We start from the raw sequence: 12,571 nt of genomic DNA on the forward strand, positions 1-12,571 counted from the left end.
AGGAAAGTGGATCCTCATATTACCAAACTCTTCAAAAAAGGTGCGCAGCTGCCCAGCCGGTGTGGCTCAGTGGTTGAGCGTCAACCTATGAACCAGGAGGTCGAGGTTCCATTCCCAGTCAGGACACATGCCTGGGTTGTGGGCTTGATCCCCAGTGGGGGACGTGCAGGAGACAGCTAATCAATGATTCTCTCTCATCATTGATGTTTCTGTCTCTCTTTCCCTCTCCCTTCCTCTCAGAAATCAATTATATATATATATATATATTTTTTTTAAAGGTACACTGCCATCACCACTGCCTCCCACCCCGTCCCTAACTCTTGGATGACGTGATCTGTCCACAAACAGCCATCAGCCAGCATCAGGGCCAGACAGTGAGCAACTGCTTGCTAATGTGCACCACCTCTGCTGTGGACCGGGCCCTGACCAGGGATGGGGGCCACAGAGCTGATCTTCAGCTCACAGACTCGAGGAGAAGGCATCACAGCTCCAGGGGAAATGCCCGCTGACCCCCGAATGTTCTATGGGGATAGAGTAGGAAGGTGGGAATGCTAAATGGCAGTGTTGAGAAGACTCCCAGGGAGGTGGCTGTGCCTCCCCTACAAAGCCCAAGGGGACCCCAACAGCCTGAGACCTGAGTTTGGAAAATGGGGTGGAAGACTGTTCTGCTCAAATGGTGGTGATGCAGGTCCGACCCTCTCTGGTTTGGACCTGTGATCCGTTCCTCCCATCAGTCACTATCAAAATGGGAAATTAAGATTTAAGCCAACTACAGGGTCGCTAATGAACGTTCCTGGAAGCGACACTTCCCACAGAGCAGTGGTTCACAATTTTGGTTGCACATTAGACTCACTTGGAAAAATTGTTTCAATCCCAATGTCCAAACTGCATCCCAGACATAAGAATCTCGGGAGGCGGGTACAGGCACCAGCATTTTTTGAAGGCGATTCCAAGGGCACCAAGGATGAAGACCGCTGCCATAGCGGGAGTCTGGTTCTGGACACATGGAAGTTGTTGCTGATATGAGATGTGCCTGCTGTCTGTGCTGTACCCACCTTCTAGAAATGTGGTGGCAGCTGCTTTTTTTTTTTTTTCAAAGAGGAAGGGAAAGGGAGAGAGAGAAGAGAGAGAGAGATAAACATCAATGATGAAAGAGAATCATTGATTGGCTGCCTCCTGCACGCCCCACACTGGGGATGGAGCCCACAACCCGAGCATGTGCCCTTGACTGGAATCGAACCTGAGACCCTTCAGTCCCCAGGTCGACGCTCTATCCACTGAGCCAAACCAGCCAGGGCTGGTGGCAGCTTTTACCTGTGGCTCGTTCTCAAGTGATTTCCACGTGGTCCTTGCATAAGTTGCTCTGTGCTTTTGAAATATGGTGGTTCCACAGGAGGCTTAGACTCTCACAAGGTAACTCCTGGGCAGATGGATGCCTGAGACCTCACCAAGGAGGAACCGGAGAGGATGTGAATGACAGAAAAGTCTGTCAAGTCTGTCATAACCGCGCCCCCGCCCCCCCCCCCCCCCTGAGTCTACAGCAGTGCCTGACTCGGTGCTTCCCGCACGCCCGAGTTGCAGTGCCGCTGTGACCTGCCCGGGCCATGTTTTGTGCTGTGCTGTCGTCTACAGGTTTGGCAGGAAGAGCATCCTCTTTGCAACCATGGCTGTGCAGACTGGCTTCAGCTTCCTGCAGATTTTCTCCATCAACTGGGAGATGTTCACCCTGTTATTTGTCATTGTCGGCATGGGCCAGATCTCCAACTATGTGGTCGCCTTCATACTAGGTAGGAATGGCTTCTTACCCTTGGGGCTTCTCCTTCCAACCCTCTGAGAGGCCCGGGAAGAGTGGGGGAGGGAAAAGGGCACAGGGAGCGCTCTTACCCGGCACAGAAGGAAGCCCCTCAGCCTGTGAGCTGTGCTTCCAAAATGGGGTCAGCTTGGGGTGTGGGGGTGGGGGGGCCTGTAGCCACAGCTCTTTGATCAGACATGGACAAGGCAGGCACTCACAGGGAGCCAGCTCTGTGCTGGGTCCTGAAATGTGGTGGTGACTACGAGTTCAGGCTGGTGGGAACCAGCTACATTTCGGGAGCATAGGGCTTGAGAGAGGCGTAAAGGTGGCGGGGGGGGGGGGGGGGGGGGGCCGCATTGGGGGAGGGACTTCTGTGATCTGAGCTGTGAAAGCTCGCGACTTCTGCCTGGGACGGGGCAAAAGAGTGTTCCTGGTAGCTGTGCATGGCCCATGGAGGGACTGAGGAGAGCTGGTGTGGCCAGTGCACAGGTGGGAGAGGCACAGGTCAGACAGGAGTTCAGTGCCAGCCCGCCACCGTTAGGCAGATTGGCTCTCACCCTAGAGCATATCAGCTGTGTGCAGGACCGGCCTCGTTGCTGATAGCAGTCCTGTCTCCGAGCAGCTGCCTTGCTTTTGGAATATTAGGCCGCACGCTGAAGCCCACGAGAAGGTCCCCGGGCCCTCGCCAGCTTTTCCTGGGAGGAAGTGAGGTGAGCTCCAGGCAGGTCGATCAGGGACTCCACAGGTGTGAGGGCCCCTAACATGCTCTCTGTGCCCACCGGCTCTCTGAACAGATGAGAGAAGGGGATACCTCTGGGACAATAGACACCAAATGCCATGTCTAGTGTGACAATATATCATTGTGGGCTCACTGCTATCCCAGTTTATCCCTGTTGTCACAGCGTAATGATTAGCAGTGCCCCCTTAATGAAAGTCTAATGATGCTTCTTATCTCAAAAGCCTGGATCTGCTAAGACGATTCTAATCCCTTTTGAGTGTGGATGACTCATTGGATTTGGAGGTGCTGTGTTTTCTTAGTTGAGGATGTGTACACCCTTTGTCGGGTTGCCAAGATGGAATCATTCAAATTCCACTCCTTTAATCATTTGTGAAGAGCCCTTGCCATGGGCCCAGCCTCGGTGTCTAAAGAGGGGAGGAGGGGAGGGCATGTTGAAGCCACATGGGCCTGGTAGATAGCACCCTCTTCACAGGCTCCAGCAGGAAGGGGGCCTCTCTCTTCCCTATAGGGGGGAAAGAGAGGAGCAAGTGCTTTTTTTTTCTTCTTTAAGAAAGTCATTTGTATAAGGGACACCGACCTTCAGGACAATGAGGCTGGAAACCAGAGATTGGAGGAATTTGGGGCCGAACTTGTCTGATGGGGCCCAAGGACACAGGGTTTGGGGGCAGAGCAAAGTCTATCCTTCTCATTGTCTAAATTCCCCAGAATCTGTCTTCCTTGTGGTGACCTTCCCAGCATCTGAGAAGCCCAATGTATAGCTCTGCTTGGGCCAGAGACTAAACAGGCTTCCTCAAAACAGAGAGCTCTGCCAGAGGCCAGCGCACCCTTGCAGGAGGACACAGAGGACCATGGGAAGGAGAAGGCAGAGAACTGTGGGGAAGCCAGGGAAGCCCTGGCACTGGGATTGGGAGCCAGGTGGGGTTTGTGCCAGGCCTGGCCTCCCTCGGGTTCTGCTGAGTGGCCGGCCGTGAGGTCTGCCTCTCCAGAGGCACAGGGTGCTTCGGGGGCCACGGAGCCTTCCCTGTATGACGGGATGCGGCCGGGGCAGCCACCCTAAGTGTCCTGCAAGGAAGCCTGCCCAGCTGGCCCGGACACTACAACCCACTCCCCTCCCTGCTGCCCATGCTGAGAAGAGGGAGAGGGCCAAGGGGGAAGGAAGATCATGGAAGATCAGTCAGAGCCTGGATGTGCCAGCCAGAATCCGCGGGCAGGACGCTGGGTGCAGCATCGGCCTGGGCCCCGGGCCGTTGTGGGGTGCTCTGGAGCCTCCCTGGCTGTAGTTTTACTCAACTGTGCTCTGTGGGAAGCTGCTGACTTTGTGTCCCTGTACGGGACTCTGTGTTGGGTTCTCGGGTCTGAACCTTCTTAAGAGAGTCACTGAGAACCAACCTGACCCTGGAACCTGCAGGCTCCCTCATCCGCGCCTGGGGTGTGGTGAGGTGACAGGGCCAGTCAGTACCAGGGCACCACTGTGGCTGGCTTACCTGCAGCACAGCAGCTCCCTCTGGCGTTTCTGGGCTAACGAACATGGTGTTCTGGTTTTGACTAAAACAAACCAAAGCTTGGAGTCTGGGCTCACAAATTCTGTCTAGGCCTTCACTTTGCCCTCTGGCTCTAGAGAAGAGTTGGCAAGACTCTCCAATGATGATCTCCAGTTTTAAGAGTCTTCACATTAACATCAATTCAAGGATCTGAATGACTCCCATTCTCTAAGTGGTGCAGAAATGGATCCTCTCCTTGCTCTGCTTTTTGAAAAGCCTGCCAGAGTCATAGGAGACAAGAAAAGGGGCGAGAAGGGAACATAAAGGCGTTACACCTGGAGAGGAGGAATGGGGCTGGTTTAGGAGGAAATGACCACTCAGGACAAAGGACACTGACCCTCCCTACACTCCAGCTGCCGTTACAACCTACTACCGTTTCCCAGAAATAACGCCTTCAACCTGTCCACAGCTTGTGGGTAAAATGCCAGCGGCATCCCTCATAACTAGCTGCTTAAATTTATTCCACACACTTAACTGCCTCCTGTGTGGAATGATCCATTAATTTTAATATTTTCCCAGTACTCCTAACATCAACCTCCTATGCAGTATTTGTTTCAGTATGTTGAACTATTTAAAGCTCTGATAGTTCCTTTGGTTAGTATGCAACTGATTGCATCTTCCTTTATTACTTTGGCTACCAGAAAGCTTGGGAAAAGTTGAAATTTAACTAGACAAGATTATTCATAGGTTATTTGCTTCCTCTCTCTCTCTCACTTCCTCTCTCTGAGATCAATAAAAATATGCATTTTTTTAAAAACAGACCAGACTTAAATCCTGGCTGCCCCATTTATTACATATGTTTGAATTTAGGCAATGTGTCCCAACTCTTTAAGTCTCAGCAAATTACAATATAAGATAGAAGTAATATTCTTCTATAATTATTGTGAGGATTCAAAAAGATAATACAGGTAAACACTTAATCTGGAACCTGACACAAGTGCCTACTCAAAAAAAAAAATGCTAGCTATGAAGATGATGATGGTGATGGTTTGGGAAGGTGATTATCTAAAAGTCAGAGGGCAGCAAGTCATGCTAACAAGCAACTATTCAGGTTCATGCCATCCATATTGATCCATGCACAGAAAGGCCAAGAGGTAGATTTACGAAGCATCTGCCCCCCATGGTTACTCGGCAAAGTCAGAACAACTCTGGCCTGGGACCCAAACTTAGAGAGGGAGATGATCCAGGAAGCTAGTGGTATAACCTCTCTCTCTGATCTGGGGCATGGAACTATGAGGGAGCTCCCGTGGCCTCATGAGCCTACAAGATTTCTCACATGGTCCTGTGCACTTTCTGTTTTCCACAATCAAATCCTCTGCCACTTCACTTCTGAATCTCTGCTCAGGAATAAAACATCCCCCGTTCATTTCTATGTCATGATAATCACGGGCAAAGTGTTTAGAAACCATGGCATGGGCAGTCTTCCTGTGGAGTGGGAGGTAGGAAGGTCATTAATGAAGTAAGAAAAGATCTGGAAATAACATTCATGATCCTCAAAATGGTCAGGCCCGATCCTTGGAAATGAATTTAGGGCTGAGAAATGCCTGGGAGGTTGGGTCTCTTGTCCACAGTCCAGGATGAGAGAGGCACCAGTACTGGCCATGTCTATCAGTCTGGTTTTATTATTAGCACCACGCTCTAACCAACTGAGCTAACCGGCCAGTAGTTCAGTCTGGTTTTAGAAATGGCTGTTTCAGAGGGAGCCTCAGAGGCGGATGGCTCAGTCAGGCTGAGTAAGGAAGAAGTGGGGCGGGGGCCGGAACAGGCAGGCGTGGGAAATCAGTAATTTCACTACTTCTCTGTAATTAGCCCCTTCTTCCTTAATCTGTGCTTAGGGCATTTAAACATGATTGAGAAAAGCTGCCTTGAAAGCCAAACCTGAATGACGTTAGAATGTTCTGTTTTGTATTTCTGGGCTACTTCTCTGTAGTGGTGGAAAGGCTTCAAACGAAAGGCGGAGCGCTTGCCATTGGCCAGATCTCCGCCCCTGGGACCACGAGTGGATTCTGTGGAAAGGGCCTGGAGCTTCTCGACAACCGAAGGAGCTTGTTCTTGGATTCTGAAGGGCGGGCGGCGTCTCTGGGAGAACTGGTGCCGAGCCAGCCATTGTGGCTCTGAGCAGAGCAGGACCCAACAGCCACCTGCGTGTCCTTTCCCAAAACAGGGCCCAACACCAAGCCGTCTTGGGCCTTTGTGCTGTTCTGGGAAAGCTCAGTGGAGTCCCCTGCGTGTGTGGCCAGCTCCAGGGCCGCTGTCTGCCAGGCCAGCAGAACGGCGCCTTCTTTCTTTCCTGGTCTAAATGGCCTGGTCTGCCTGGGGCCGACCCCTGGGCACAATGTGGCTGCAGGGGAACTCAGCCCCTGGCTCCGGGGCCTGTTCTGTGCACAGCCCAGAGCCAGCTGGATCCCATGTATCATTTCTCAGGGCTCAAGGGAGGCTAAGAGTGTCCTAACACCACTCAGTGACTGAGCTCTCCAGGGTTTCCCCAGGGGCCAGGGTCTGTGTCTGTACGGCGGAGTCTGTACGGCGGAGAACAGTGGGAAAGGCTCAAGGCACGGTGCCCCCAGGAAGCGCCTCAGAAGAGCCCCCACTGTCTCCTGGACCACCTCCTACTCCTCACCCTGGGGCTCTGGTTTGGGAAATGTGGCATTCCCAGAAGAGGTTACCTGTTGGCGCTGGGCTTGCTATTTCTAAGACATGAAATGATCTTTAAAAAAATAATAATAAAAATCTATGGCTCTTTTAAAATCCCATGAAAACTTAGCTTTCTATAAGGTGAAAAGTCTTGAGTCACTTCCCACCTCCCTCCACCCTGACCACTCCTGCCCTGGGCCATGAGACAAACGGCTTTTCCCTTCTGTAAGTGACTACAGTTTGAACTCTAACTGCCAGGTAATGATGTATAAAGCAAATATTAAAGTGAGTTAAAATGCTAATATTCCTCCCTTGTTTTGAACAGGAACAGAAATTCTTGGCAAGTCAGTTCGTATTATATTCTCTACGTTAGGAGTGTGCACATTTTTTGCAGTTGGCTACATGCTGCTGCCACTGTTTGCTTACTTCATCAGAGACTGGCGGATGCTGCTGCTGGCGCTGACCGTGCCGGGGCTGCTGTGCGTCCCGCTATGGTGGTGAGTGTGGCTCAGCCCCAGACAGCCCCCTGCTGCTGGCCAGCACAGCCTGGAGCCGAGAGCCTGGTGCTGACCCTGGTGTGACCTCACTGTAGCTGGCTGAGGCTGGGCCTCGAAGCCCAGAGACTGTTCTCCTAGCTGGGTGGGTCTGTGTGCTGGGGTTTAATTCTCCTCTGTCCCACAAAGCACCCTTCTCAGGAAACCCAGCCTTTCCCCTCCCCAGACTTGCCTGCTGTTGGTGGTGGTTTTTATTTGTGGAGATGGTCTTGTTGGGTTTTGTTGTTTAGAACTCCACCGCCCCCACCCCCACCCCAGGTGTTTTGACACTTTTCTCTAGGAACTCTCTTTCTCCCTATGGACTCAACTAATGTAGTTTCTGTCCTCAAGCATCTAAGGAGCGCCTATTTATCGGCTTTGTCTAGAAGGGCGAGAGAGTTACTTTCCTTCAATGAGTTGTCAGAGAAATGACCTCTTCTCTCCTCCCTCAACCCGCCAACCCCATTTTGACACACGAGTATGGGAATCACACAATCACAAAATCACTAGCCCTAGGTTTTCCCTTTAGGGTTACGTGGGAGATTTCAGGCGAGAGAGCAAATTAAGAAAAATGGAATCTGGTCCCAGCCATACCCTCTTTTGGGGGAGTCCCCATTTCTTTGGTTTTTCACATTTAAGCAAGAGGAAAGGGGATTTCTTCCATCGCTGGGTCTGGCTCGCTCTCTCTCTCTCTCTCTCTCTCTCTCTCTCTCTCTGTCTTTCTCTCTCTCTCTCTCAATTCTTTTTTGTTTGGTTTCAGGACATCAAAATCAAATCTCCCAGTAGTGCCCTGGTCAGTGTGTGCAGTGGTTAGAGCGTTGGCCCATGCACCAAAGGTTCAATTGATGTGTGTCTCTCACATCGATGTCTCCCCCTTTCCCCCCGCTCCCTTCTACTCTCTCTAAAAATCAATAGAAAAATATCCTCAGATGAAGATTAACAACAGCAACAACAAATCTCCAGCAGTGACTGGTTTTATTGAACTGTTCTACCTACTTGCACACAGTGAATGCTTCTTTGATCATTTTTGGGGACTCACACTTTAGACGAGCCCTCCTGGTTGCCCTGTCCTGTGGACACGCTGCCTGCAGAGGTGCCTAGAAGTCCGTTATCTTGCTGCAAGTGTTATGCAGCCATAGAGGCTGATAGGTAGCACACATTGGCCTGGTTGAACCAGATGGCTCAGGTTGGACCCACTCCAAGCTACTATCTTCTTATGACCTCGGAGACTCTATAGTTTACCAGTGTAAATTTTTGACATGGGTGTGCGTGGGGGGAGAGAGAGCACCTTTTTCCCCCTTATTTCCCTGGAATTTGAGGGACAGTGTGTTAAAGGTTAGCTACTATTCTGATTCGGAGGTTTCCCCTGGAACCCAGTCTGATGGTCAGGAGAGCTTATGGTGAACAAGAGCAAGCCATTATCTACACAGCTCTGCTTCCAAGCAAAGCGAGGGCAATTTTCTGGAAGAGGAGTCACCATCATCACCATCATCATCATCATCACACCCTCTAACAACTCCTTGCTAACTGAATCTAGTGTAAATGCTTTTGGTGACCCAGTGCTCTCTGAAGACACAAGACAAGATTATTCATAGGTTATTTTCTGCCTCTTCAGATGAATGATTTTAATAATAGATGTTCCCTGGCTCTCATCCTTTTGGCATAAGAGACCAGTACTTTTAACATATGTTATAACTGTATATTTCTATGAGAGAGAGAGAGAGAGAGAGAGAGAGAGAGAGACTAAAAATAGAACGGTTCTGATTGACTAAGAGATTAGTAGGGATTTTAATTTGTGGGACTTGGATCTTTCCCTCGGGACCAAATAGCACAGCAAGGAATAACTCTGATAGGTCAGCCCCTTGAGTTTCCAGCGGAGAAGGCCCATCCCATGAGGAGCGGCCTCTCTCACTCTTGCCCTAAGGAGAGTCCTATCTTCTGCTGCCCCTGGCTGGTCTGGGAGTGCTCCTGGCCATGGGCACACTGCCAGGGACAGCCCGGCCCCACACAGACGCAGTCCGGGGCCAGCACTACAAGCTGCGTGCTGGTCCTGCGAGGTTAAAACAACAGTCTCACCATTTTCCTACAAAAACAAAATCACTTCATTCTGAACATCTTGTCCTTACGGGTGGGCCTTCCTGAAGCGACGCTGGGACGATGGGCGGGGATGGTGGGGGATGCTTCGGGCTGCTGGGCTCTCTGCTGCCCGTCAGTGAGTGACACAGACTCTCCAGCAACCCCCTCCCCTGTTCATTGTGAATTAACACTGCAGAGAGACGACCGTGTACAACCTCGCGTGGTGCTCCACTGACTTTTTAAGTGATCAGCTAGACTTGGTTCTTCCTACACCAAAACCCATGGCAGTTCAGCAGGAGGGATTGCAGTCAGCCTGAGTACGGGGGCTGGAAATGGGAGGGGAGCAGAGTCATTGCAGGTGGCTTGGGGATTTTTTACGTCCCAAGTTCCCTTTAAAAGGCTTGCCCACAAGTTTGAATGGAGTATGTGATAGAGGGTGGGGAGGGAGCCCATCGATGCAACTTGGGGAAAGCTTTGCAATATCCAGCTGCCTAAAGATTAGGACTGAGGTCAATGATGCCCTCAGGGCCTGTAGTAAGAAAGATGGGATATTTTTAAGAACAACCCGGTTGGGGAAAGATACTGCTCAGAAGCCAAAGTGTCCATGATGTACACAGTGGCTGTGTATAAGACCCCTAATTCTGCACGAAGGCAGTAGTCACTAGCCACATGCTGCTTTTTAAATTAAAATTGGTTAAAAACAAATGGAATTAAAATCCACTTCCTCAGTCACACTAGCTCAATAGCTGCACGTGGTTAGTGGCTACTGTACTGGATAGCACAGCTCTAATTACTGAAGGTCAGTGACCTGACATCATCACGGTTTCAACGGGGACCACGTAAGGGCATCTTCTGAAAACTGCAAACTGGGCTCAGTTTTCAACCACTGTGCTGGGAGGCTGGGACAGGGAGCTGGGGTTGGCTCTTTGATCAGTTGTCTTTTGCTCTGAGATCATTCCTATTGAGGCTTTGGAGGGGCCCATTTAAGTAGAGGAGGCCTCTCTATCTGCTACACGTAATTTACTTTCTAAGTACTGATGAATAGGTAAGGAAAACAAGAGCCGGCAGGAGAATGGCTAAGAGATTCTAAGAAATAAAAATTGGGAAGGAATTTAAAAATATAAATAAATATGTGCATGATAAAAATAAATAGAAAAAGGAAAAATAGAAACATTAGGAAAGAAGTCAACTGTGTTTGACCATCAATTAAAATGTAGAAAGATTGTATAATTTTTAAAATTAACTTTCTAGACATAAAAAAAAAAAAAGACAACATTGGCTGTCTCCCCAAATCTGGTCTGGGGGCTCACTGACCCGGGAATCTGTTGAAGTTGAGGAGGACAGCCCACAGGAGGAGTCAGGGCACCCACCTTCTCTGAGGAGCACAGATGCCCTGGCCGTCCTCACACATAGACTTGAGCGCAGCACCAGCTGGGGCCCAGGGAGTCTCCTAGGGACGGACACACAGAGACACTGGGCTGTGTTTCCTTTTAAGAGCCACACTGGGCTGTTAAGTTTTTGATGGCCGTCTCCAGCTCCCCTGGCTTAAACCCATGCACAGTTAACGATATACCTTACACTGCTCCTGGCCTCAGATACAACTGATGATCAGTCTTGTGATTTGTTCAGAACTTTGCAAGGTGAAGGTGCTTTTATTTATTCCTATAATCAATGGAAATATTATGGGGCCTCAGCTTTAAAAAAAAACAAAAAAACTAGAATTTTACAAAATAAAAATTATCTGGGGAACAACTTATGGTTAATAGTATGAAACCCTGCCTTTGTGAAAAATTATAAACCATTAAAAATGAATTCTAGGTTTATTCCTGAATCTCCGCGGTGGCTGATATCCCAGAGAAGATTTAGAGAGGCTGAAGCTATCATCCAAAAAGCTGCAAAAATGAACAATGTAGCGGTCCCGGGGGTGATTTTTGACCCTGTGGAGGTAAGCATTTGCAGATGTTTTCTCTTGAGGTCAGTCACGCGTTCTTGATCTTAATGGAATCTAATTTAATTCAATGTATTTTGAGTGCCCACCAGGTACCAGGCTCTGTCCAAGGCCTTAGAGACACAACAATGATTAAATTCTGAGATAAAACCCACCATGAAGAGGTGTGTGAATTAAATGCTATAATATATGTAAACTGCTTAGCATAGAGCAGTGATGGCAAACCTATGACACACGTGTCAGCACTGACACGCGTAGCCATTTTTGATGACACGCGGCCGCTGAGGCGGCCACATGCCGAGGATGAAACATTTGCTGCTCCTGAGGATGAAAATTTGCGAAATAATGTTTTTTCCTCAAAGTGACACACTACCCGAGTTATGCTCAGTTTTTTGGCAAAGTTTGACACATCAAGCTCAAAAGGTTGCCCATCACTGGCATAGAATGTTAACTAAACATTAGTTCTCTTCCTTTTTGCAAGTTTATCTCCAACTTTTTATTGGTATTGCTCCATATCATTGATGCAGCTACATACTGGTGAATATGTATTATATATATACTAAAGGACCGGTGCATGAAATTCATGCATGGGGAGCGGGGGGTCCCTCAGCCCAGCCTGCACCCTCTCACAATATTGGACCCCTCAGGGGATGTCCTCAGGGATTCCTATGGGATCAGGCCTAAACCGGCAGTCGGACATCCCTCTTTCAATCCGGGACCTCTGGCTCCTAACCACTCGCCTTTCTTCCTGCCATGAGGCACATTGGACCTGAACTGGATGGGTCCACGGAGGGAAAGAGAGCTTGTGCTTTCCCAAGGCCCAGTCACCTCCCCTGCTCACCTCCCAGGTAGAGTCCTCTTTAGGAGGATCTGCAGAGCCCTGAGCCAGCAAATGCAGCCTGCTCAGGATGGTGATGAGAGTCTGCCAGATGCTCATGTTAGCCATATGCCCATTTCTCAGGAGAGGAAACTGAGGTACAGAGAAGTTAAGTAATTTCCCCAGGATCACACAGCTAGAAGTCTCACCAGATCTCTCCAGTGCCAAAGTGCATGTACTTACCCGGGCTTCTTTACCTGATATGAGGAGCAGTGGTGTTAACTTGGACAGGAAAGAATGAAAAGTAGTATCATTTGGAAAGCAATCTCAAGCTTCTCAGATGTCCTTTCTGAAGCATCTCCAACTTGCTTGGTGCCTGGTCCAAAGGCATTTTGGTGGCTCCACACAGGCCAAGCATGAGCACTGGATACAAGAATGTTCTTGTCCTGAGGTTTCCGAACGTGGCTGCCTATCACAATCACCCAAGGGAC

The 12,571-nt window shown here is 49.6% G+C and overlaps 1 protein-coding gene across 1 annotated transcript in view; it reads left to right on the forward strand.

The window, feature by feature from the left end:
• SLC22A4 (solute carrier family 22 member 4) overlaps positions 1-12,571 on the forward strand; it is a 41,089-nt gene that overhangs the window by 15,771 nt on the left and 12,747 nt on the right. Inside the window, exons 3-5 of the mRNA XM_008142512.3 lie at positions 1,633-1,787; positions 7,032-7,203; positions 11,134-11,260. Coding sequence (XP_008140734.2) covers positions 1,633-1,787; positions 7,032-7,203; positions 11,134-11,260 — 454 coding nt within the window. The remainder of the gene's footprint in view (positions 1-1,632; positions 1,788-7,031; positions 7,204-11,133; positions 11,261-12,571) is intronic.

Source organism: Eptesicus fuscus, chromosome 6, assembly GCF_027574615.1.
Source record: "Eptesicus fuscus isolate TK198812 chromosome 6, DD_ASM_mEF_20220401, whole genome shotgun sequence".
Lineage (NCBI taxonomy): Eukaryota > Metazoa > Chordata > Mammalia > Chiroptera > Vespertilionidae > Eptesicus > Eptesicus fuscus.